Source organism: Halichoerus grypus, chromosome 8, assembly GCF_964656455.1.
Source record: "Halichoerus grypus chromosome 8, mHalGry1.hap1.1, whole genome shotgun sequence".
NCBI classification, from domain to species: domain Eukaryota; kingdom Metazoa; phylum Chordata; class Mammalia; order Carnivora; family Phocidae; genus Halichoerus; species Halichoerus grypus.
In genome coordinates this window covers 86779433-86806077 of record NC_135719.1, presented here as the reverse complement: position 1 = coordinate 86806077, position 26645 = coordinate 86779433, and the positions used below count along the sequence as shown (strand labels likewise).

Below are 26645 nucleotides of genomic sequence, written 5' to 3'. Positions count from 1 at the left end.
ACAAGATCATGTTGTGATAATGACCTGAGTTGAGAGCTCTTCCACTTAGTGTAACGGTGACCCCATCCAAGTTACTTACTCTCTTAGGTCTCAGTTTTCTTGTCTGAAATATGGTGACAGTAATTCCTAATTCACTGGGTTCTATTAAGTATTAAATGAAATTATACTGCAAAGTGCTTAGCACAGTGATTGACATAGATAGAGTACCTTAAATATATGAACACTTTCTGTTTTCCAGTCACTTTACATGATCTATGTATCTGTCTTTATATGTGTATTTAGTTATACCCACACATGTATATAATTATGTAAAGTTATATATGTAACTAAACATATATTTAATTACAGTTATATATAGTTATTTATATATAGAACCAAATACACACATTATAAATACAGTTATACAAATATAACTAAATAAGAATGCATGTATACAATAAAACCCTCCAGAATGAGTCATATTACAAATAATTGCACAAGAGAAGACTTGAGGTAATCATGAGATGGGAGTTTGAGAACATTACAGTTCATTCTAAGCCAGCGTTGTGTATTTGTTTCATTTCCTCTTGTTTCATTTCATCATTGTGACTACTGGATGGGCATTTGACATCATCCAGTTTATCCATTATTACCCATCAGTGATTACACATGGCCTCACTCCCACCTCTAGCTTTATCACATGCTGAGTTCAGTTTGGCCCTCAACACATCCATCCTATGACCTTTCTCAGTTCCTTGAAAGGACTTGTGTACCTGTTTTAAAATATATACTTGATTAGGCAAATTTACTTTATCTTATAGAAAGAGCAGCCCATTTTCACTTAAACATTTTTTAGATAATCAGATGAAACTTAAGGAAAATGATGCCTTACTTGATCATGTGTCAATGTGCCCTGCCTTTCATTGCATTTTTATCAATTCCAAAAGAGCAAGAGATAGACCAGGCTATTCTCCATGTTTGGCACATCTGGTACAATAATAAGGGTAAATCTTGGATGGACATTGCCAAAACATCAGAAAATTGCAAACAAGACTCTGTCTATGACTTAAGAATACCAGGGGTGTAAGGCTTAGAAATGGGAAATGGAAAAACTAGCTAATAGAACACAGGAATATTTGCAAGGAAAGGGATTTCTAATAATTTTGCCGAAGAACCTTCTTGATTATGGCTCATTTTAAACAACCTGTCATAGTCTAGCTCTAAGTCTGTAGCAGGCATTTTTTAACTTTGGCATGCCACCCTTTCATCAGAGGAGCTAGTTAAAAATGGAGATTCCCAGGCTCCACCCACATAAGCTGCAGTCCTGCCCTGAGAATGTAAAAAGTCCACGGATCACACTTCCAAAAACGCTGCTCCAGAGCCCTGATCCTCTGAAGGACCTAACAGCTGAACAGTGCTCTAAAATTTTTTTTTCTAAAAAACTTTTTAAATAAATTCCCGGAATTTAAATTTAAATAAACTATAAAACTCCTCTCTAATTCCCAACCTCTTTTTGCATTCACATTTTCTTTATCAGATATTTAATATCAGGACATGTAATTTGTTCCAAATGTTAAATGTATTTCAATATACATTGTCATGAAAGTAGTAAGAATAGAAAAAGCTTCTTGACCAGTTTCTTTTGTGAAGAATAAAAAAGAAAACATATAAACTCCAGGAAATACAGAAAGTTGTATAATAAAGTTATATACAATACATAATAAACTAACATGTGCCGTGATTTTGAGCAATTAAAGGAATGTGGGATAAGAGAATCCTTTTAACACATGAAAATTCTCCTTTGAATGGACATAGGTTTGGAAATTTTATATTATAGGTTATAGGGAATAGGAGGCAGGGATTATAATCTTACAGTTCATAATAGTTACATATAAGTTATTCCACATATTAATTTAAAATTTTAGATAACCTTTAGACCAAGCATGTCTGACTTTATTATACTTACGCAAAAGAATGTAAATAATGAAACATCTACAATCCTGAGAAGGAGGAGAACAGAGAAGAGGTAAAGAGAACTCTAAGAGCCATAGCTTTCACAGAGTTCATATAAGATTCTGCCTAGGTGAACGGACTGAGTCATACAAATTTACCTGTATATGATTTAATATATAATTTAATCTTAAGAATTAATACTTGTGAATAAATATTACATATATGTATTGTGATAGATATCTCATATTGTGTGCCAGGCACTGTTCTAAATTACAAAGGTGGCCAGTACATTAACTTAGGATAATCTCATTACCTGGGGGAAGGAGGACAATAAGGTTAAGAAAAAAATAAAATGATTCATTGTCCTTAATGGAAAGGAATCTGTTTGTTTTGTTTTCTTTTTTAAGGTGATTCTTCTCAAACTCTGTGATAAAGGACCAGTTTTATTTTATCTTAATTTCCAAACATATGGACCAGTACTTTGTAAAATAAAATAAATGTGACAGCAATATCATATTGCTATAAAAGTTTCCAAAGACTTTGTCTTACTTTCTGTACTTATCTCATTGTAGACCAATAAACAGTTCACAGATTTACAGTGATCCATGGACCTCCTCTGAGTAGCGCTGGTTTAAATCAGAAGAATTTTTTTTTTAAGTAGTTAAAAGAGGTAATCTCTGGAGAGTGGGTCTCATAATGAGATGTGAGGTTTTTACTTTTCATTTTGAACTCCTTTTCCTGATTAATTTAGATCTTCTACCAAGTGCATGCAGTACTTTTATTACAAAATAATCAAAGTGGGGCGCCTGGGTGGCTCGGTCAGTTAAGCGTCCGCCTCTTGATCTCAGCTCAGGTCTTGATCTCAGGGTCGTGGGTTCAAGTGCTATGTTGGGCTCCATGCTGGGCATGGAGCCTACTTTAAAAATATATAAAAAATAATAAAAATGAACAAAAGTGTGAGGCGGGAAAGAATGCTCCAGAAATAAATGGAGTACAACCTTTTATATAATTCTTCTGTGCATGGTCTAAAAATGTCTAAAATTTTAAATACACAGACAGTATATGTAATATTTTATATATAAGTATCATTCACTGAAGAGTGAGGGTTATGCTTCCTTTTCCTTAACACCAACCCTTGCATCGTGACTGGGCAGATGAAGAAGACATAACCTTCACTCTCTAAACCTGTGTCCACACAAAGGAGAATTTTCAAGTGTGAAAGTCAAACAAATTCTCTTTTCCTAAATTCTTTCAGTTGCTCAGAATCATAACATACGTCTTAAACTATTCTTTCTTATGTATGACCTTAGTAGGCAGCTTTTGTTTTCCCAAGATTTTACTCTTAGAGGAAGAAGGGAAGTGACATAGATAACCGAGTGATGTGGATTGTATAGCTGGTAAAGTGAGATATCGTATCTGTTCCAGTGCAAGTCATCTCACCAGAACTCTGACAAACCTGCAGCAATGGGAAAGCATTTATTAGAGTAAAAAGTACATTTCCATCATCAAACTGAATCGATGTGTTCAATTAGAGACACACAGTAAATCTGAGGAAGGTTAGTAATAGACTGTGAAGATCACCAGAGAAATGACTATTTTTTTTCTCTTCTGAGTTTTGATATTCCTTTATGTGCCATTAGGGAGGCAAGCAGGCAGTAATCAACACAGAGGCAACCTTGGAAATTGTCTCACAATGAGCCCCCAACCCCTGCAGACAGAGATCATGTTCTGTATTCGCAGGTGAAGTCTGAAGAAGCACCTCCTCTCAGATCACCTGCTGTGTTGTTACTGCTCAGCTTCAGAGTCACATGGTTAGTTGGTATTATCAAGAATTAAGAGCTGACATGAAGCTTTCACATTCCACATATAAGGGGAGGGGGGAGGAAACCCCTTGCTATGAATCCTATAGCTTGTCTTCAGTTCAGAATGATCAAATCATGATGATGCCCCAGTGACATAGGTTTTTTCCACTTGTGTACTCGATTAGCCTCAAGGTTAATATTTCTGTCTCCTCCTTTCCCTGATAAGCATAGCTGTAATTTATTCTTCCAGTGAGTCTCAGTCCTGTGGTGAGATTTATGCACAGTGTAGAATATATGGCATCTCGAGTCATGGACTAGCTATCATAATATACCACTAAATTTATCAAAGCATCCCAATTTTACTTTAAAAGCAATTTTTACCATTCACTGTGGTTAATTCAAATAAAATTGGTCACAAGTGTGTTTTTCCCCCAGAAATTGAAGATGAAAAATACAGCCAGTACAAACACAAAGCAAAGCTAAATAAAAGCCTAGCACCAAGAATACCACATGGTATGTTTTCAAAATGAACAGTGTTCCAGAACGCTAAACACTTAAGTTGGAAGTAGCACTTTGCCATGAAAAGGAACCAGCTGTAGGTCCCTCTTGCACTACATATTGTTCAAAACAAAAAATAACCCCGTTGAAAATAAGCCTCGGGTAGATGAGACCCAGAAATCCAATGGTGTAAGAAACAAAAGAAAGACAATTGTCATTTTAATAATTAAACTCTGTTTGTAACAGTTTATGAGGATTGCAGATCCAGCAAGCCTGCTGAATATTAATGAATAGATTGATTTGTCAACATATTAGCACCACTGAGAGACATATCAGCACGGAGGAGATGTGAGGGGACGAGCTGGTGAACTGCTTCAAAAGGCTTGACTGAGTCCCAGGAAATTCTATCACGATTGGTAAACTAAAGTGAATTATGTGGGTTCGAACTTCCACGGGGTTTAATAATCCCCACTTGAAATTCTGGAGTTACTTACGTTTACTTTTTTTTTCTAAGCCATGCACTTCATTCAATAATAAGGAACTTTAAAATTGTGAGCAGTGATTTTCTTTTTAATCTAATAGAGTGAATTCTTTATTATGTATGTATGTGTACATATACATGTATTTCAAAATCCAAATGAGATAATATTTGAAAAGATGTACCACCAGGAAAGGAATTGTTTATTTTAATAGCGAGTAAGATAAAACGAATAGAATTTTCTCTAAAATGTGGTAATTTGTAGAAAGAAACTGCTGAGAAGTTTTAGCAAGAATATTGGCATTACAGGTGCTCAAAAATTGGCTGTTTATTTGTCCCCCCCAATTGAAGTGTTTCCTGTATATCTCAATTATAAAATTAAAATTTCACTTATGAATGTATATCATAGTTGAGTTGAAATATGACATCTGAAATGTCAGGGTAGAAGAACAGTAAAGTTTTAAGTATTCTGAGTTTGCTTTCTTCTATAATGACAACACAGAATACTTCAAAATACAGCATCTTAAAAATCTTACTTAACCCCTGTACTGCTCTATAGTTCAAGATATCGAGTAATTATCCAGAACCTTCTTAAATTGCTTCAGTGATAGAAAATACAGAGTTTCATGAGGAGCCCTGTTTCTTCTGAATTTGACCCTTGCACAATGAGCAAAAATATCTCAGTGTTTATATCCACTGTTAGAACAAGCCAGCTCCTTTTTCCAAATAGAGGCTCATCTTAGAGGTTTGAAAGCAGCCATCATGTCACCCCTGAGCTTCGCTTCACTCCTCTCCTCTCCTCTCCTGTCCTCTCCTCTCCGGCAGTCAGCTTTTCCTTCACAGCCTCTTGTTCACTCTGGTCCAAACACTCTTATCTTCATTTATGTTCTTTTGAAATCGAACCCCAAAACTGTTCTCACTCAGGTTCCGTGAGTCTAGTTAAGTGTAAAGTGATGTCACCACTTCCTCATGATAAAGAACACATTTCTTTTAGCATGACATAAAATCACAGTTGAGTTGGGAACAGTAAGTAAACAAGTGTTGAGTTTACTGTGGATTTAGAATCCTGAATTCTTTCTCAGAATGTTGTTGGTAAGCCAGGTTTTCCAATTCTGTACTTAGACCTTTCCTTGGGGGGGGGGAGGAAGTGGGACCTAAAAAGAGGACTTCGTTTCATTTATCCCTTTTACATGTTATCTTATTAGTACGGCCCATAGCTGCAGATACAGTTACTTTGGAAGTTATTTGCGTAATCCAATTTGCTTGCTCTTCCTGTTGGCATCCTCTGAATCCTAAAACCCTTCTGTGTCTTCATTGCAGAATACTGAACCAGATAGGGCTGAGGACAGATACCTTTCTCTATGTTTAGAGACCTTTCTCTATGTTTACATCCATCCATTCAGGGGCCCTTTAGGTGATATTAACCAATTATTAACTCCTGTCAATGTTCTCATAGCTCTAGTTCCTTGCTACTTAAAATGTGGTCTAAGGTTCTTCCCGGGATCCACTAAACCATAGATTCTGAGGTCTTACCCCGGATCTACCAAATCAGAATCTTCAGTGTAGGATCCCTGGATTATTCATATGCATGTAAAAGTCTGAGAAGCACGGCTTGGCAGAGTTGTTCTCAACGATAGCTGCACATACTAGCAAACACTTGAGATACTTCTAAAAATACTGATACCTGGAAGCCCCTCCCTAAAGATTTTCACTTGAACCTGCGGCTTGAGTATTAGCATTTTTTTAAAAACCAGAAACACAGAAGCCTCTCCAAAGGATTTTAATGTGCAGTGAAAAAGGGAAAAAAAAATCCACCTGAATATCATTAGGATCGTGTAGTAAATGTATTTTGATTTCTACCTTAAATTTTGAACCAATTTGGCATCAGTTTGGGGGCTGCTGTAGGCAGTTTTTTAACAACTCACGATTTCCAAGATTGTGTTCCTAGTCTTCAAGAGGAACTGAAATTGTAAAACAAAGGCATAACCATTGATAGAGTAACTTTCTACAGAAGAAAGAACTGGAAAAGGAAAGATACCGACTTGAGTCTCGAAAGGTCCTGCACTTGACTGGATTGCGGTCATTGACTCAGACCGAGTAAGAGGATGATTTCTAGTGGCCTTGTTTGCTGCCAGCGTCTGGTTTCAGCCCAGGAGAAGCGTCCCGGTTAGTGTTGCCGGGCAACAGCTTGCTGGGTTGAGAGCTGGAATGTGAAGGGTTGCAAAATGATTTTTAAAATAAACACACAACTTAGCATCAGCATGAAGCAAACCGAGAGAAGTACTGAGCACTACACTGTGACAGGCAGTGAGGCAGAATCGAAAGGGGGAAAAGAAAATACGTCCTTGAAGGCAAGGAGTGCAGTGGTTTGACAGATGATGGCTCCATCACTAGAATAATAGTTCTGATCTGGTTTCCTATTTGAAAATTTGTACCTGACTAGTTTGTGGGTGGACAGAAGACAGTGTGGGAAGTGTTGAAAAGGTACTGTTTCTGGAAAAAAGAGGTCAGCCCATGGGATTCACAGGTAATTTCTCTTCTGTAAAATCAACATTGCAAAATAACATGATCTCTATTTCAGGTATTCTCAGCATTATTTTGATTTTCTGATAGAAGTCACCAATCCTGTGATCTATTACATTTTATAGAGTTGTGATGTCTTTCCATCCAGGGATATGTTTAACCAAAATAATACAAACCATATGCACATAATGTGGATATTAAAACTTAGAGCTGAGAAAGTGGCCATTTAAATTTCTAATTAATGTATTCAATCTACCAAATGCCATTTAGCAAGCATTTTTCTAATGTGCTGAATGATGCATTTTATTTTAAATATTTATGAAACTTATGTGCAAAAATCAGTACATAATCTGTGTGACCTTAAAGGAGTTAAAATCTAGTGGGAAGAATTGGGGGGAAGACAGGCATATACTGAGATAATACAAGATGGGAAATGGGAAATGACTGAGAGGTTTGACGCGCGGGACCTATTATATATTCAAATATGTCCAATTCTATTCATTTGGTAGGATTTTCTCCAGGTTTTGGATGTCCTTCAGTTTAGCCATAGTAATGGCGTATGCAAATGTACCAATCTATATAGAGAGAACCTATTTTTTTTTTTTTCTAAGAGAGGGAGAGAGGTCAGGGAAGGGGGAGTTGCAGAGGGAGAGGGAGAGAGAGAATCTTAAGCAGGCTCCACACACAGCATGGAGCCCAACCTGGGGTTCATCTCACAACGCTGAGATCATGACCTGAGCCAAAATCCAAAGTTGGACACTCAGTCGACTGACCCACCCAGGCGCCCCGCACAGAACCTATTCTGTCCATACACATGGTATTTACTTTGAAATACAGAATGACTGCAATATAGTCTCTACAATTTCAAAGGTAATTTTGAATTTTGATGCCAGAAAAAATGGAATCCATACAATTAGCACTCTGATGGAACATTTCTTTTCCTATTAAAACAAAGCCCTTCAGCACCTGCATATACGATTTAGTTTTGGTTTTGTTCCGATATACTTGTACACCTGGCAGACAGGCTACCCAGAACTTTAGCTATCCTAACATCTGCTAAAGTTCCATTCCAGCAAAAGAGAACGTCTGATTCAATTTTCTCTTTGCTTTCCTGACATTTTAGACTCTCAGCTGATGGGGCAATGAGAGAAATTGCTATACAGGAAGTTAGGGGGAAAGTAACCATGTTAGCCAAGAATTTATTGTGGCAAAAAAGAAACATCAGGCTTCAAAAAACAGATTTTCTTTTCTCTTGTTTTCTAACTTATAGGAAACATCAGTGTGAATCCATGGCTAGAGACATTTTAGAAGGCACAAAGCTCTTTTGCTCATGAAGGATAAGGGATTCTTTAAAAATGAAAATTTGAACCATACAATTGCTTAAAATTTTCCAATAACAAATAAAAGGGAAAGACTTTCCACATTGCCTCTGTGGTGGGATCATTGGCACGAAGGTCAAGAAAGAATTCTTGATATGTTTTATGGTGCAACTTCATAAGTTTATTTAAGTAGCACAGGGACAGGACCCGCGTGCAGAAAGAGCTACACTTTACTGAATGAAGCTGGTGCTTATATGCCTAGTGCTCAAGGAGGAGGGTGCAGGGAGTATTAGATCATAAATGTCTTCTTTGAGTTTCTACTTGTAAAACTACTTTCACAAGATTTCTCTGGTGCTTATCATTCAGTTCGATATTAACTATTGGTGAGATAGACAGGCAGTCATGAGACCCTTTAAGAATGTAGCAACCAGCATGTATTTGATCTATATTGAAACTCTGCAGGCTATATAGGTCAGCCTTCTGGACTAAAGGTGAACATTTTTCTGCTTCTCTCCCTTATCACCTCGATGTGGCTCTCCAAGGTGTTTAGAGAGCTTGGATTTACGACAGTTTATTAATGACAGGGAAGGAGGGGATTGAGTTTAAGGAAGAGAACAAAACCCTCAGAATATTAGAAAGGCTAACTCCCAGAATAAATGGCAGAAGGTAATCCTACTAGTCTCTGAAAAAGTTACCATATTTACTGCAAAGAGGAGAAATCAGCCACTGCCTATTTTTCTCCTGTTTTCTTCAGGGAGCGATGGGGGAGTCTTCATACTGAGAGAATAAAAGGAGGACACTGTGAAACAAAATATATATATATATAACCCGAGGGAATAAAGGATTCCCTGCATAGCTTTTGCCCTAGCCAGTGTTAGCTATTCAAAATTCCATCTGCTGATTGCCCAGAACTGTGGAGACCAGCACTGTGTTGCAGTAAATTTTAACTCTTGAAAGGCAGGTATTTGGATATATCCTTTTTGCTATATCTAGGGAAGGAGGTACAAGATACCAAGATTTTCTGAGACATTATCTCCTTCTCCAGTATCCCTTTCTCATGGGGCTATGGAAACCTCTTCGACTGCAGATCTTCACGGAGCTCTGGAGAACCTGGAGTTCCTGCCTCCTTCTACCTTCCCCCTTGGACTCTGGAGTTCTGCTCTGCTGTGGTGCCAACATGCATTTTCCTTCTGACTTTCCATTCTAAGGCAGTCCTCTTCTGTACTCCTGTTTCCCACAACCAGACCCAGAACGTGTTCCCTCTCTCCTTTGCTTAGTTTTGAGAGAAATTCACAGAATGGCCCAATTTTGTATCTGTCTCTCCCATTTTCTCTCCCTCCCCCTCATCCCCTGCATTCCCTTTAGATCAGATTGCTGAGTCTTGATTTCACATTTGGGAACTGGAGTTGAGACCCCCATCTGGACTTTTCTTCTGATTGCTGGCTCTATTTTGGGACTGCTGGGGCTACTCCAGTTTTACTAGTCTTTTAGCTTATTTGTTACTGGCTTCCTCTTCCTTTAGCTTGGACCCTCTACACTCTTAATATTACACCTAGTAGTTTCTGCTGGGAGTTAGCTCGTATCACAAGAGGAAGGACACTCAGTGGCATCTATAAATATGATAAATGTTTATGACTGCATATTAAAGAAGCTCACAGTGGTGCTCTTAGAGCCATTGTGAGTAATTTTTAATCATGGATAAAATGAGAGAGATGCCAGGATACTTAAGACAGGCCAGAGGTTTCTGAATTTCTGAAAGGGGTCAAGAATGAATTCTGAATTCATTCAACAAGAAGCTTAACATTGATCCTTGACAAAATCCTAGACTGAATGATAGAGTAGATAGTGTTCAAACATTTAGAAAACAAATCCTGGCCCTTAGAAGGAAATGACTAAAAGTCAGTATTAGTCAATATTAGTTTACTTAATTTTTTTTCCAGAATAATTGAATTTTTTTTTTTAAATAAGAATGGTAAAATAAGTACTACTGAGGACTAATGTGCCTTCACTATAATAAAGCATTTGGAAAAAATCTCCCATCCATCTTCCATCTTTGGAAAAGATGATAAAATAGGGGGGCGCCTGGGTGGCTCAGTTGTTAAGCATCTGCCTTCGGCTCAGGTCATGGTCCCAGGGTCCTGGGATCGAGCCCCGCATCGGGCTCTCTGCTCGGCGGGAAGCCTGCTTCTCCCTCTCCCACTCCCCCTGCTTGTGTTCTCTCTCTCGCTGTGTCTCTCTCTGTCAAATAAATAAAATCTTTAAAAAAAAAAAAAGATGATAAAATAGGGACTGGATGGCAGTACTCCTAGGAGGCGATTGCCTTTTTTTTGTCAGCCTTGCTCTGAGAATAACCAGTAGGCATGGCAGTTGGGAGTATGATCTAGGATAGAGTCATCCAGCCTCATATTAAAGCATTTTCCTGACCAAAAAAAAAAAAGGTTTCTAGTAATCTGATTAATATGTAGCAGATAGACTCATTCAGTTGGAAGTGGTAGATAGCTAGGATACTTAGCCCTTACGATAGGAGGGGCTCATACCATATTCAAAATAGTCTTTGAATGCCAAAATGTTGAGTTAAACTCACAGAAGAACATAAGAACATAAAAGTGTGGTAGAAACCTAATTAAGAAGAATTTAATGTTCAAAATTAGAAAAAATGTTAAATTTAATTAACTTTTAACATTAATATCAGTTAGTAATAATAAGTTAATGGTATGATCTGGTTGCTATATGCCATAGTCTTTAACAGCAGGGGCTTTGGAGCCAGACCCCCAGATTTCAGTCTCAGCTCAGGAGCTGTCTGACTTTGGCCAAGTTACATGACCTTTTCCTTTTATATAAAGTGGCAATGAAAATAGTAACTACTTTCATAGGGTTGTTATCAGGACTATGTAAGAATATGAATGTGCAATTTAAAATACCCTCAATTCTAGGCTACCTGAATAATATCTGTGTGTACAAATAAGTCAGTTAATTATGAGGAGGCTTCTGTCAACAATGAATAGGAACATTGAAGAAAAGCTAGTGAATGTCAAGGGTGCACAGGAAGAATGAGGAGTGTGAAGGACAGCTGAAGGAACTGTAAGAAGGTGAAGTGAAGGTGAATTGCTGTCCCTAAGACTTGAAAAACTGTCATACAAAATAGAGCCAAGTTAATGTGGGTTAGCTATAAAAAGACAGTTTGGGGCACACTATAGGAGAAACAAATTCTTGTCACTAGTATTCATGGGCATATGAAATAGACTGGACCGTTGGAGATAGTCTCATACTATCTCCAGGGTGTCTGTGCGCGCTCACGTTTTGCCTTTGTAACTAGATTGGGAGCTTTTTAGGGTTAGAGCTTTATCATTAACTCTTTTGTTCCCTAAGTAATTGCCAACAGTCATTCCTTAGGGAAGATTTGGTGAATGAATGGTGAATGAACAGATAAATGAATGGTTGACCCATGTGAGGAACATAGCCAATAAAGAGAACATTGTGAAAACAAAACTAGAATTTCTTTTAAAAGTGGGTTTAGTGAAAGGCATTTTGGATGGTACAGTTAATGCTGGATTGTATGACTTGATTAATAAAAAGGATGTTTTAAGAGCTCCAGAAACAGCGACAATTAGAATGGAGCTCTCAATGATGGGCCTATTTTCTGAGTAACACCAGGTGCCCAAAGTTAATTATCCCCATTTTTTTTTTCTACCAAGAGCCACAAAATATATTTGTAAACACACAAATCCACTCACATATTTATATGCACACACGTATCCCTTCTAATTCTCTCCATATATGCTAAACGATTTTCTCTTGGTGGTACTTGCCCTTATTTTGCTGTGTTTATTCACATCGCCCGGCTACTGCGGCTGTAGTCAGACCTGTGATTGTGTGCTTCCTTCAGCAGAAAAAATTTTCCATCTCCACATATTCCATTCCCTTCAGACGCTTACAGTTTCTCCTCTGGCAGTCCTTCCCTCCCCATTAGGCAGTGTGGCTCACTGTTGGGGTGCATTTGGGCACAAACCAGGCCTTTTGTTGAGTTACTGTACTCCTACCTTCCTAATTATAGAATTCAAAGCAGAATGAGTGAATTAATAACCTGTATTTATTGCCTGCGGGGTCTGGGGAAACGTAATGCCATGGCGCACTTACAGTAGCACATAAGCTCTCCCGAGTCTCCCCTCATCCTCCATTTCTGCTCTCTGACTTCACAGCAGCAAGAATGGAAGGTGCAGTTTACTCACCAGTGAGTAAATCATGTGAATGGATGTTTTAAAGCACATGCCCAATACACAGTTCACTGAGAGAGCTATACTTTCAAAAGCTCTCTGGGAACACATGCTTGGAGTTTGAAATTGTACTAAGTACCGTGTTTCCTGAGATATCCTCGCTGAGGCAAGGGTATATGGGCCTAGACAGCACTGAAATGTGTGCTATTGCCTTTACTTTCTCCAGTCGAAGGATTCTTAGGTGTTTGATTCTCCAGCCATTCAAGCATGCAGACAAATACTTGGAATATTAGTGTCAGAGAGATAGAACTCTGGATTGCCAAAAGACTATAGACATAATTTCTCTTTGCCCGATAATGAGAAGGATTCTGATTCATTCTGTTTGAAGCAGTCTTTGTCCCAGTTGCCTCTGGACCCCTGTGATTGCCTGTATTTTCAGATCCATACAGGCTGACATAGACCGTACATAGAGTCAAAGTCACCTGAATCAGGACTTGGTGGTTAGGGAAGTTGGGGAATTAATTCACATTTTTTATATCAGCTACCTATTTGATTAAGATTTGGAGGGGAAAGATCCATCTCTCAGGAAACCTAATGACCAGGGTAGGTTAAGGATAGAAATGAACTCCGGTGAAATGTGAATGCTTCCATTGGTTTGGCAGATTTCGCTAAGCTCTTTCTTGGGAAGAAAATGCTAAGATGAAAGAAATATGGGAAGTTATTACAAGAATGAGTAAGAAGTGTAATAGTGAATTTAATAATGACCTATTAATAATCTAGGCTGAAAATACAATTTTTACAAAGGTGAGGGAAAATTCTGTCACATGGTAACTCAGGTGCTTTGTAACTAGATAACTAGAAAAATCACTTCCCCGCCCCCCCTCTGAATTACACTCTGTAGGAATCCCAATCACAATCAGAGTACTAAGCTGGACAGACTGGTTCTAACCTGTTTTCTTTCCTGTCTTCCTCTAGTAAACAATGAAGGCTGATATAATTCCAATTCATTGGATATTTTAAAAAGCAAAGTGAAAGAGACCAGAGTGTTTTCCTATTGGGCCATTTTTAGGCTCTGAGTTTATCCTGAATCTTGGCCCATGTTATATTTTATTTTATTTCTTTTAAATTTGGTGTCCAGATGTCTGTCATTTGATTCAAGACTTTGAAGCCTATTATGCGTATTTAAACTTTAAACACATTTTATAACAAAATTAGTAAATGCTTTCTCTTGAATATTAGTTGTATCCTGCAGTTAGTGTAAGAAATAGTTAAATGATGTACATTTAAACAAAACTCCTACTTTAGAAAAGTGTATTAAAGACCAGACCAAGAGAAATTCACATCGTGTTCACAAAAGACTCAGACTTCCTCCTCCATAATTATTTTCAATTTCATTTTTTAACATCCAAAATAAAATGAAGGCCAAGGTTTTAGAATTCTCAAGAGGTATTTTCTTCAGGTTCTAGTGCCTGTTATCACTATGCTGCATTTAACAGTGTGAAATAAACTGTAAATGAATTATGCATATGTTCCAGATTTGTCATCTGTTTTTATCAATAATTGAAATTTTTTTCAGCCATTGATCTTATCAATAACTTGCTGCAAGTAAAAATGAGAAAGCGCTATAGCGTGGATAAGACCTTGAGTCACCCTTGGCTACAGGTAAACATCAATCGCTGGATATTTTCCCAATCAGATGGACTTCTAAATATTTACAAGATTCTGGTATTATATGTAAAAATCTTTTGTCATAGTCTTAAAATTGTTATTCTTATATCAATTTGTTTGCCAAAATGCATGCAATATCTTAGGATTTAATAACAATTTAGTGTTTCTAGATCTTTCTCTCTACCAAGAATATTTGACGGGGGAGAAATATACCACATTACACACTCATGCACATGTCCTTACACATGCACCAAAAGTAAAAACAGAAAAACAAAAAAAAAATTTAAGGGTCATTATAAAACTCCAAGGACCAGATTTCAAGAGTGTCTATATGTGTAATCCTGATAAATGTCCAAGCAGATGCTCATCTGGTCATGCACTATACTCATTTGGAGGCTGCGTTTTTAAATCCTGGGCTAATATTCATGGAACAAATGCATAACAAATATAAAGTATATGCATGTGTTTGTTTCCTCTTATATATTTATTTTCACATTAAACTTAAACATTAGAAAAATGATACTATGCAATACTGAAGGATTATTCATAGGCATTAAATTTCAGAGGAATACCAGTATTCCTAATTGGTTGACTGCAAGCATTAATTGCCCACTCTTTGATGCATGATATCATATAAACAGTCTGCATTTGCAGAGTTTAGGTAAATAGGAAGGCTTTGGTGCTGATGTTTCCACCTGAGGATGCGTGATGCGAGACACAGCACGGATAGAGTGGAAGGGAAAAGGGTAACTCATCGGTTGTGGGAACTAACAAGAAATGAAACCGTATTTTAATGAGTTGTAATCGTCTCTATGGTAATATTTTGGAATTTCTTCCTCAGGATTATCAGACCTGGTTAGATTTGCGAGAGCTAGAGTGCAAAATCGGGGAACGCTACATCACCCATGAAAGCGACGACCTGCGTTGGGAGCAGTATGCAGGCGAGCAGGGGCTGCAGTACCCTGCTCACCTGATCAATCCAAGTGCTAGCCACAGCGACAGTCCTGAAACAGAAGAAATAGAGATGAGAGCCCTCAGTGAGCGTGTCAGCATCCTCTGAGTTCCATCTCCTATAATCTGTCAAAACACTGTGGAATTAATAAATACATACGGTCAGGTTTAACATTTGCCTTGCAGAACTGCCATTATTTTCTGTCAGATGAGAACAAAGCTGTTAAACTGTTAGCACTGTTGATGTATCTGAGTTGCCAAGACAAATCAACAGAAGCATTTGTATTTTGTGTGACCAACTGTGTTGTATTAACAAAAGTTCCCTGAAACACTAAACTTGTTATTGTGAATGATTCATGTTGTATTTAATGCATTAAACCTGTCTCCACTGTGCCTTTGCAAATCAGTGTTTTTCTTACTGGAGCCTCAATTTGGTAAGAGTCTACGGAACCTGTCCATGAAATAGTTCTGTTCTGTGTGTCCCATTGGCATTGTCATTATAAGGAAACTCTTGAAGAGTAGATTATTACCAGTTCTATGAACAACTCCAAAACTCATATGGAAAAAAAAAAAAAAAAGCGAATGATGGGGGATGGGAGATGGATATACAATCCTAGACACAAGTGCATGGAAGAGTTTACTGTATAGTTTCAAATCCTTTGCCTGCCTGGTGTGCCTCAGTATGTTTAAACTAAATAAGTGGACCTAGGTGCGCCTACTGCTCATAAGCCTAAATGCCTTAGAAATGTAAACTGCCATCTGTAACAGATATTTCCCCCTTTCTTACAATACCCTCTGTACTGTGGAAAATCAGCAGCTAAGCAACCTTTTGCCTTTGTGTATTTTTCAATAATAACAAATAAATATTCTTGTCAAAGAATGTGTCCACTTGACTGAATCATTTTCATTTGCTTTCAGGCCATTTAGGAGCAGAGGTATCTGCTCAAAAAGCAGAGAAAGTCTCATGGTTTTGAATTTAGCTTTAACTACTATGAAGCCTAAAAATGTGTTTCAAGGTGTAATGAAGTATTTCTGTTCTAGCGTGTCATCTAGTTTCCAGTAGAAAAAAGAGCTCTCAGAGAAAAACAACCGAACAGGAGACTTGGAGGCATAAGTAAGAATATTACAAATGGCAGTCTCGATGTAGCATCCTGATTTAGTCAGTATAAAACCAGGATTTATTACAATAATGGCTCTAATTTCTTTCTATATTATCTAAACAAGAAGGTTCTAAAGTGAACTACAAAAACACATAAAGACTAGAGAATAATTCCTAAAGAGAAAGCCACCTGAGGTAAAGCTCTATAGCCTGGGAAAGAGAAAACTAATATTGGACTTAACAGACTTTGGGGTAAGGAGTGGGTAATGTGGGCTGTCTTTCTTTGTAGCAAGACGACAAAGCATTAGCATGTATTACTGTTACTTTGTAACAGAAGTGTTTTAAATATTTGGAAGAATTTTATAAGTGTTCTGAGACACTTAAATGTATTAGGTAAGCGTGTTAAGGCTACACAATATTTACAGATAGGGGGTAGAATGGTTGCATCTTTCCAGTGGTTAGTCACTATTTTGTATTATTACCTATTCCTTATTCTGTTCTATTATTATTTATCTCTTTATGTCTCAGAACAGCAATTGAAACTTTTCAAGCAGAAGAATAAGCAACATCATAGAGTTCACTCTGCCAGCAAGACAAAGTCTGGGTAGAAGCCAGGATAAGGAGTGAGCCAAAAGACCAGCTAAACTATTGTAATAACCCTTCTGGGACGATGAGGACCTGACATAAAACAGTAGTAAATAGAATTTAAATGTGGAATTAAAAAAAATCCAGAATGAATCCTAGGTGTTTTGGCTTGGATGATTGATGGAACTATTAATCAAAAGGAGTTACAGCCTTAGAAAGGGTGAGTTCATGTTTGAACATGGTGAATATAAAGTTCTATAGGACACCAAGTTTGGGATATCCTGAAGGCATTTATATATGTGCCTGGAGCTTGGGGAGAATTCTGGAGTTGAAGATACAGATTAGTAAGTCAAAATCCCACCATATGTTGATCAGAATGACTTGGATCCTTGGGGATAGCATGAGACAGAAGGCATCTTGGGACACAAACCCGAGAAATACCAATACAGAAGGTTCAGTCAGAATGAAAGGAAAATTGAAAAGGAATGCTTAAAGATGGAATTAAATGAAGCAATATTACAGAAGCCAAAGGAAGAAGTTCAAAAATGAGGCAGACAACAGTAGAAAATACAATGGAGAGATAATGATTTCAGCCTTTTGGGGGCCAGCCTTACCAACCATTCCAACATTTTGTAATGAATATGACTACAGCTACATTCAGAATAGCCATGTCAAAAGGACATCTGTGTGCTATTGACACCATCTATTGTGCCTTGTCATCAAGCACAGGAAAAAGAAAAAACGGCTGTGTGTTTTCAGAGAAAGGGGGGCCACTGAAAGTCATGCCACTTTTCTTCCACCCAAAATATCTACAAAGAATCCAATTTCATTGAATGAGCACCCACTTTCTATGCTAAATTATCATCAATAAAGTTGTCCAGACTTCACATCAGTGGTATCTCATAGTATCAAATGATATGGGCATGTCCATAGTCTATGTTTAATTTAAAAGACAACCCAGCATTTTTGATACAGAAGTATCTTCTGATTCTAACAAAAATAAGAGAAATGACAAAAGCATGTTTTAGGGAGGCTGTGTCCTCTGTCATTGTCACAGAAGCAATATTCCTTAGGTAATGACATTATCAGCCCAAGATGCCATAAAAATTGCTGGTCTCTACGTATCCTGAACCATCAGCACAAACAGCCACCGTTCTTACATTTGTCCTGAGCAAGAGGACAGTGCTGAGAAAAATATTTTGATCACTGATGCTTTTGATATGTCCATTTGTCCCTAAGGAAGAGATCATCTTTGCGTTTAGTGAATACTCACTCTGATGGAGACATTTTGAGAAATATGTAATGAACCTTTGTATTGAATGTGTAAAGTAAGTACAGCGGTGAAAATAAGCCATCTGTTTCCTCTGCATCCATTACCCAGTGTTAAAGCTTGACTACCCCTGTGAAGTGATTCTGTTTGCAGACCATTTGTTTGGACTTGGTTTAAGAAACCAAGTACTGGTTCATCTGAAGATACACCAAGGCCCATGGAGAAGGGCCGACTGCTTTCAGTGGCCAAAAGGGAAGAAGTTCCTTCATCTCAGCCTTTACACATTGCCCATAAGATGGTTCTGTCCCCCCCCCCCCACTGCCCACTCCCTTGCTTTTGCTCCTATTCATCCTTTAAGCCTGAATTTGACCTATGTCTCACATCGTTTCTGCTCCCCTGCTTCTCTTTAACTGCCTTCTTTTTTGTTAGATATTTTTAGTATCCACCAACAAATTACCCCTTGACTTAAAACAGGCTCAGCTTCCCACTTTCAACAGAACAATATAAACAAATCATCTTGAGCCTGGCTTCTCCTTTTAGCAAATATTTTTGCAAAATAATTTCTGTCTATTCTTTCTCTGGTAAATTTCTCACTTTTTTTTTCCCTTTGGCTTCTGTGTTTATATCCCATGGAATAAAATTTTCATTTTTATTATTGATAATCCTCTTCTCACGAAAGTCATCAATGGCCTCTAACTCAAAAAGGATGGATTTTCTCAACATAGCTTAGAGGTTAGAAACCCAAATGTAGAGACAGACTAACTTTGGCTTGAATTCTGGGTGACCATGAAAGCGCTACAATCACTCATACATCTTTAGGCATGTTGTGAGAGACTAAATAAAATAATACAAATTCAATACAAATCAGTGCATACTTGGCTTGAGACGTCGATAAAACCATCAATAATGGTTGACTGTTGTTTAGTCACTCAGCAATGACTCTTGACCACTTCCTGTGTGCTGGGAATATAGCAGCTGAGAGGTAGATGGGGTCACTGTCCATATTGCCTATGACCTGTTTTTCCCTGAGGTCCTAACTCCATTTATTTTGATGGCTACTGAAAGGGGCGTGAACTTTGAAGCTTAATGGGCATAGATCCAATCCCAGCCCCAGGCCTTGTTAGTGAACTTAGACAAACTACTTTAAAGTCTCTGAGTCTCCTCATGAGTAGAGTGGCAACAATGCCTATTTTAAAGTGCAGTTGGGATAACTAAGATAAGTATGTAACTTTCTTAGGCAAATTGCTGGCATGTATTGCAGGTCAACAAATGTTAATTTCCTCCTCTCCCTGACCTCTGTTTGCATTTGCCAAGGTTTTCCTTATTTTCTTTTTTGATATTTTCTCTTCATATGATTTATTTCCAAATCCATATTGGCTACTATAAACTCTCAGCAATCCAGTTTCCTCTCTCCATGAATTTATAGGCTCTATCTATCTAAAGATCCTAAAATCAGCATTATCATTTTCACCTTTAAATCAGCTGCATCATAGACTTCTTCTAGGTGGAACTTTTTCTTCAGGCTCTCCTCCCTCCCATCTACTCTCCACACCACTGCCAGATTTATCTTCACCAAATTTGCTTTCATCCTTTTACTCGTATGTTCTAAAATCCTCAAAGACTCTGCTCCCAGTTATCTACAAGATACATTCAGATTCCTTAAAGTTACAAAAGCTGTGGAGTCCAAAAATTAATAAAGTTCTATTCAATAAGAATTCTATGTATCCCACAGATTTATGGAACACAGAATTTCAGGACTTAGACAGGAATTAGTTTTACCTCTTTGAAGTTCATTTATTTCTATAACAAAATAGGAAGCTAGACAATATGACTTCTAAATTATCTCCTAATTCATAGATTTTATGAAAGCATGGCTTAATCTGAATGTCAACAAGGTGCCAATGATGTACACTTTTTGTCAACTCTATGTTTCTAGTTCTCTGGGGCAAATGCTCTTTTGAAAAAGGGAATGTCACATCCTCTCCTGACCTCCTTTTGTCAAAGATTGTGTCCAGGAACTTTTGACAATAGATGGTTTCTTTAAGTGAATCTGAGCTACCAGATCTGCTGAAAAGTGTGAACGAAAGTGTGAACATTTGCTGCAGAACTTCTTTCTGTATCTTAAGTGAAATGGTAAGACTTTGAATTAAGATTTTTTTTTTCTGGGAAATGGAAGAATCTTCATGTCTTCTGCTGGTTTTTTGTTTTTTGTTTTTTTTTAAATATGCCCTGAAACCCTTGGATCTTCTCCTTTTGAAATATTTTAGTGTAGCTTAGTCTGAGAACAAAGGTTGGGCTTTACTTGAGCTTTGGGCACTTAACTGATCTCAGTTGTCAAGGAGATTTTAATTTTCCCCTCATAATTTTTCCTCCGCATTTAAAGGCAGGTAACTCTCTCGTATTGGTTGGCTACTGGATTCCACTAGCTTCTACAGAGACAAGGATAATTAGGGGCAAATACCTGAGTGTGACCCATATTAGGTCTCATGTAAAATCTCCAGCTAGATTCTATGCAGGAGCTTTCGCCCCTTTAGATTGAGGGAGAGGAGTAAGAGGAATCGCTTGAGTAAAGATAGGGAAGTCAGAAGAACCTGACATGAATAGAAGAAAAGCTCCTGATGAAGTAAAGGGTTAATATGAAGGTAGACCCCAGGAGTAACATTGTCCAGGTTAAATAGAGCTAAATTATCAAAAGCCTCAAAAACCAGGAAGAAGAATTCACCGTTTGTCCCAAAATAAGTAGGAAGCTAACTGCAATTTTTGTAAGGGGAATTATGGAATTCTTTTCTTTTGCACTTAAGAAAGAAATAAGAAAATTTGGGGGGGTGCAGTTCTAAGAATTCAAATATTTAAGTCATGCTTTTGTTCATAGAGAGTAAAAGGCTTTAAAAAAAATAATGCAAGCAGAGTCCAAATTAAACAGACTATCCTCTCATTACTTCCTTTTGAAGACAGAGTACTCTTATTTTCAGAGGTGAATTTCTTCCTTGCACTTGATTCTCTTTCTTCAGACACCCAAACTAAGAACATCTCAAAGGAGATAGTAACTTGAAGAATAAGCCACACTTGGACTTCATAAAATTGTAGCTTGTGTACATAGAGAAATAATCATTAGAGCCAATTATCTTTAGACAGACTGATGTTTCAAATTCTAATTACAAAGTTTTAGCCTTGTTAACGCCTGTGCTTCATTTTATATCTTGGCTACCACATTTTATTGTTACAATTCATTAAAAATAATGTGAAAATGAAGATGACCATAAACTTCATCATACAAGCAAAAGAAAAAATAGGGCCTGGGTAATGATAACAACATTTATATTTGCATAGCAACTTCCTTTTAAGGAGCTCAAAACATTTCACAAATATTATCTCATTAATCCTATGAGTAAAGCAATAAAAAATAGATATCTGAGCTAAGGAAATTGAGGCAGGAAAGGGCTACAGTTTGTTTCTAATGTTCCACATTGAATTATGAGCAGATGAAGGAGTAGTCAGATTTATTTTTTATTTTAAAATTTACATATAGTAAAATTGACTTTTTTTGGTCTACATTTTTTATGAGTTTTACCACATATAGATTAATGTAACTATCATCACATTCAGGGTACAGAATAGTCTTATCACTCAAAAAAAAAAAAAAAAAACTTCTTTATGATACTCCATTGGAGTCAAGCTCTCTCCAACATCTACCCCTGGTGAACACTAATCTGCTCTCCATCCCTATGGAGTTGCCTTTTTCAGAATTTCGTATAAATAGAATCACAGAGTATATAAACTATTGTGGTTGGTTTCTTTCCCTCAGCATAATGCCTTCGAGATTCATCTGTGTTATTGCATGAATCAGTAGTTTATTCCTTTTTATTGCTGAGTAGTATTCCATTGTCTGGATGTATCAAGTTTGTTTATCCATTCACTTATTACAGGACATTGAGGTTGTTTCCAGTTAGAGTTGATTTTTAATAGAGCTGCGATATGTATTTATGTACGGATTGTGTGCGAAAATAAGTTTCATTTCTCTAGATTAGATACCCATGAACACCGTTGTTGAGTTATATGGTGTCTGTTAACCTTATAAGAAACTGACAAACTGTTTTTCAGAGTGTCGATACCATTTTTTTTTTTAAGATTTTATTTATTCATTTGACAGAGAGAGACACAGCAAGAGAGGGAACACAAGCAGGGGAAGTGGGAGAGGTAGAAGCAGGCTTCCCGCCAAGCAGGGAGCCTGATGTGGGGCTCGATCCCAGGATTCTGGGATCATGACCCGAGCCGAAGGCAGATGCCCAACGACTGAGCCACCCAGGTGCCCCTGTCAATACCATTTTTAATTCCCACCGGAGGCGTATGAAAGTTCCAGTTGCTCTATAGTCTCATTAGCACTTGGTATTGTCACTCTTAAAAAATTTATTTTAACCATTCTAATCAGTGTGTAGTGGTATGTCATTGTAGTTTTCATTGCATTCCCACAGTGGATAATCATACTATCTTCCCTGTGCTTATTTTCCATTGGTCTGTCTCTTTTGGTAGTGTCTGTTCAACTGTTCTGCTCTTAGTAGTTCTAGAAATTTTGTAGATTCTTGGGGAATTTCTACATGGACAGTCATCTGCAAATAGACAAAATGTTATTTATTTATTCCTGATCTTAGGCATTTATTTATTGATGCTTTGTATCTAAGCTGTCAAATTTAGGCATACAGATTTATTTGTATTATTCCCATGTTATCCTTTTAATATGTGGAGCTTGTGGTGGTATGATTTCTTCCATTTCTGATTTTGGTAATTTGTATCTTTTCTCTTTTTTCTTTGTTAGTCTAACTATAGTTTCATCAATTTCATCAGTCTTTTCAAAGAACCACATTTCAGTTTTAATGATTTTTTCTACTGCTTTTTTTGTTTTAAATTTAATTGATCATATCTTTATTATTTTCTTTCTGTTTCCTTTGGAATTCTTTCTAATTTCTTAAGGTATATCTTCAATTATTGATTTGATACTTTTATTTTTAATACAGCATTTTATTGGTAAATATTGCCCTCAAGCATTACTTTAGCTGCATCTCTGAAATATTGATATGTTGTATTTTAATTTTGTTAAGTTCAAAATATTTTCTAATTTCCCTTCAGTCATCCTCTTTGAACCATGGATTATTTAGAAGTATGTTCTTTAATTCCCAGCTACTTGGAGGTTTTTCAGTTATCTTTCTGTTATTGATTTCTAGTTATTCTTTATGATCAGGCAATATATTTTGTAGGATTCCATTCTTCTTGAATTTGTTATGATGAAGATATGGCCAATCTTGATAATGTGTCATGTGTACTTGAAAAGAATATGTGGGGTGAAGTGTTCTACAAAGGTCACCTAAATCCATTTGAGTGATGGTGTTGTTCAGTTCTTCTGTATCCTTCTGGTTAATTTTACATGGTATATGCTTTTCCATTCTTCTACCTTAAACCTACATCCATATATTAAAAAGTGAGTTTCTTGTAGAGAAAATGTAATTGGGTCTTGGATTTTTAAAATCATTATGAAATTTTTTTTTTTTTAAATAGCTGAGACAATTTAAACTTAACATAATTATTCTTATTTTTGGATTTAGGTCTACCATGATTTTTTTTGTTTGTTTTCATTTCCTCTCTTTTTTTTATTCCCTTCTTTTCCATTTCTTTCCTTATATTGAATTATTAGAATACTTTATAGTATTCCATTTTTGTTTATTTGTTGAATTTTACTATAGCTCTTTAATTTTTTGTTAGTGGTTGATCTAAGGATGACAATAGACATACCTGAAGTTTCACAGTGCATGTAAAAGTAACATTTTACAACTTCAAGTACAATATATAAATTTGCAATCTTGTAGATCATTTATCCTCTCCTCTTTATGTTGTAGTTGTAATATGTATTACATCTATATTGAAAACCCCAGAGGCACCCGGGTGGCTCAGTTGTTAAGCGTCTGCCTTTGGCTCAGGTCATGATCCCAGCGTCCTGGGATTGAACCCCACATTGGGCTCTCTGCTCAGCGGGAGGCCTGCTTCTCCCTTCTCACTCCCCTTGCTTGTGTTCCTTCTCTTGCTGTGTCTCTCTCTGTCAAATAAATAAATAAAAATCTTTAAAAAGAAAAGAAGAAAAAACCCCATCAGACTGTTATAATTTTTGCTTTCAACATACATTTTTAAAAAGAGTTAAGGGGAGATTTGTCTATCATGTTTACCCAGATATTTACTATCTCTGTCCCTCTTCCTTCATTGTTGACATTCCAAGTTGTCCTCCAATGCCATTTTGATTCAACCCAAAGAACTCCCTTTTACATTTCCTTAAGAGCACTTCAGCTGGCAACAGCTTCTCTAGTTTTCCTTCATCTGAGAATACCTTTATTTTACCTCCATTCATAAAGGATACTTTCACTAAGTGTAGAATTCTGGGTTGACATTTCTTTTCTTTCAGTACTTGTAAATATCCCACTGACCAGACCACTACTTTCTGGATTCTGATAAGGAAATCTGCCATCATTTAATATCGTCTCTCTACGTGCATGCAATGGTTCATTTTTTTCTAGTAGCTTTCAAGATTTTTTGCTTGTCATTTGTTTCTGGGAGTTAGATTCTGGTGTTTCTGGGCATGGATTTCTTGGCACTCATCCTGTTTAGGTTTCACTGAGCTTCATGAATCTTTAAATTATGGCTGGCCAAATTTATAAAGTACTTCCTCACTCTTTCTTATGACGGTTTTTCTGAACTACACTCTTTCTATTATTTTTCTGGGACTCCAGGGATGAATATTTAACCTTCTGGTATTTTCCCACAGATCCCTAAGACTGTTCATTTTTTTAATCTCTTTTTGTTCAAATGAGATACTTTCTTTTGATCTAAGTTCAAGCTTACTAATTCGTTCCTCTGTCATTTCCATTCTGTTCTTGAATCCATCCAGTGAGTTTCTGGTTTTTGTTATGGTATTTTTCAGTTCTAAAGTTTACCTTCAGTTTTGTTTTTATGTCTCGTATTGCTCTTCTGAGACTTTTTATCTTTCCATTCATTTCAACAGTATTTGGCATTACTTCTTGGAGTATGGTTAAAATCACTACTTTAATTTTTTTCCCGATAATTTCCACATCTATGCCATCTGTTGAGAGTTTCTTGCTTCTCTGTATGTTAAATTTGGGGATTTTATCATGAATATTTTGAATAGTATGTAGGTTCTTTAGTCTTGTTTAAATGTTGTAAAGAGTATTGATTGCATTATTTGTTTCTTGATTTTAATAGTAATAGATCCTGTTAGATTCAAGCTACAAATTCCTACGTGCCTTCTGTGGGCTGTAGTTCCAAAGTCAGTTAACTTTTGAACACTTGTGCTGTGTCATTTGGACCTGTCTTTTATGTGCACCACCCGGTGGCAGTCTAGGATCTGGGAAATGGTCTACCTCACCATTCACTTCTCAAAGTCTTTGATAAGCAGACTAGAGATAGATTTAAGCATGTACAACTTGTGACTGAGCCCAAAAGTTCATATACAACTTTTTGGAATTATTTTCCTGAGCTCCCTCCTCTCTGAGATCTCCCTGACACCTTCTGTCTCACAGGAGCCCCCTTTTAATGGTCCTCTCGCTAGTAAGTCAGGGCTATGGCTTCCTCACTCTGTAGCATTATTAGCATGACAGTATCTGTCTCCAGGGCCAAGCAGCAAGAGGATATATAGAGAAAAAGACACAATGGGGTATTTCCCTACACTCTTAGGACCAGAGTTCTTCTGGTCAAGGGGAAGTGCTCCTTCATTTGAGTGTTAAGTGCCTGCCAGTCATTACCATTGTTGTCACTGCTGTTTTAGGGTTAGCTGGGGTGAGAAATCATAGAAAAAGCACAGAGTATTTTCCCTCACTTTCTCTGACACCAGGGGGCCCTTCCTTGCTCATTAGCTAAGAAATAGCTTATCTTGGAGCCCTTTCTATTCACATTCAGTGCACAGTCTCAAGTCCCAGGCTGCTTTTGAGTTCATTGCTAAGAGATACCAGAGAAGAAAAAAAATGGGAAACTCATTGCTGATTTGGGGATACTTCACGTTCTGGTTTCCTTCCCCAATCTGCCTACTACCATTTACTTTTCAGAGTCCTCAGATAGCTGCTGCTGCATTATGTCCAGGGATTTTAGTTTCTTTTGGGGGAAGAAACTGGGTGGAATGTGTTTTCTCCATTTTGATTGGAACCAGAAACCAAGGTTCAAGTTTCTTGAATCTTAGTCATCAAACCAATCTTGAAGGTGTGCTTTAGTCTAAAGCCTAAAACAAATGTCCAAACAATAATGGTATATAAGAT

General features: G+C 37.1%; 1 protein-coding gene and 1 long non-coding RNA gene across 4 annotated transcripts in view; one reads left to right on the top strand and one right to left on the bottom strand.

Annotated features, from left to right (window-relative positions):
- Window positions 1-16265, top strand: part of PRKD1 (protein kinase D1) — a 318415-nt gene extending 302150 nt beyond the window's left edge. For all 3 annotated transcript variants that reach the window (XM_078053526.1, XM_078053525.1, XM_078053524.1), the window contains 2 exons: window positions 14343-14428; window positions 15276-16265. In XM_078053526.1, coding sequence (XP_077909652.1) covers window positions 14343-14428; window positions 15276-15494 — 305 coding nt within the window. In that variant the 3' untranslated portion in view covers window positions 15495-16265. The remainder of the gene's footprint in view (window positions 1-14342; window positions 14429-15275) is intronic.
- LOC118530244 (uncharacterized) overlaps window positions 1-26645 on the bottom strand; it is a 169756-nt gene that overhangs the window by 837 nt on the left and 142274 nt on the right. The gene's annotated exons all lie outside the window — the stretch shown is intronic.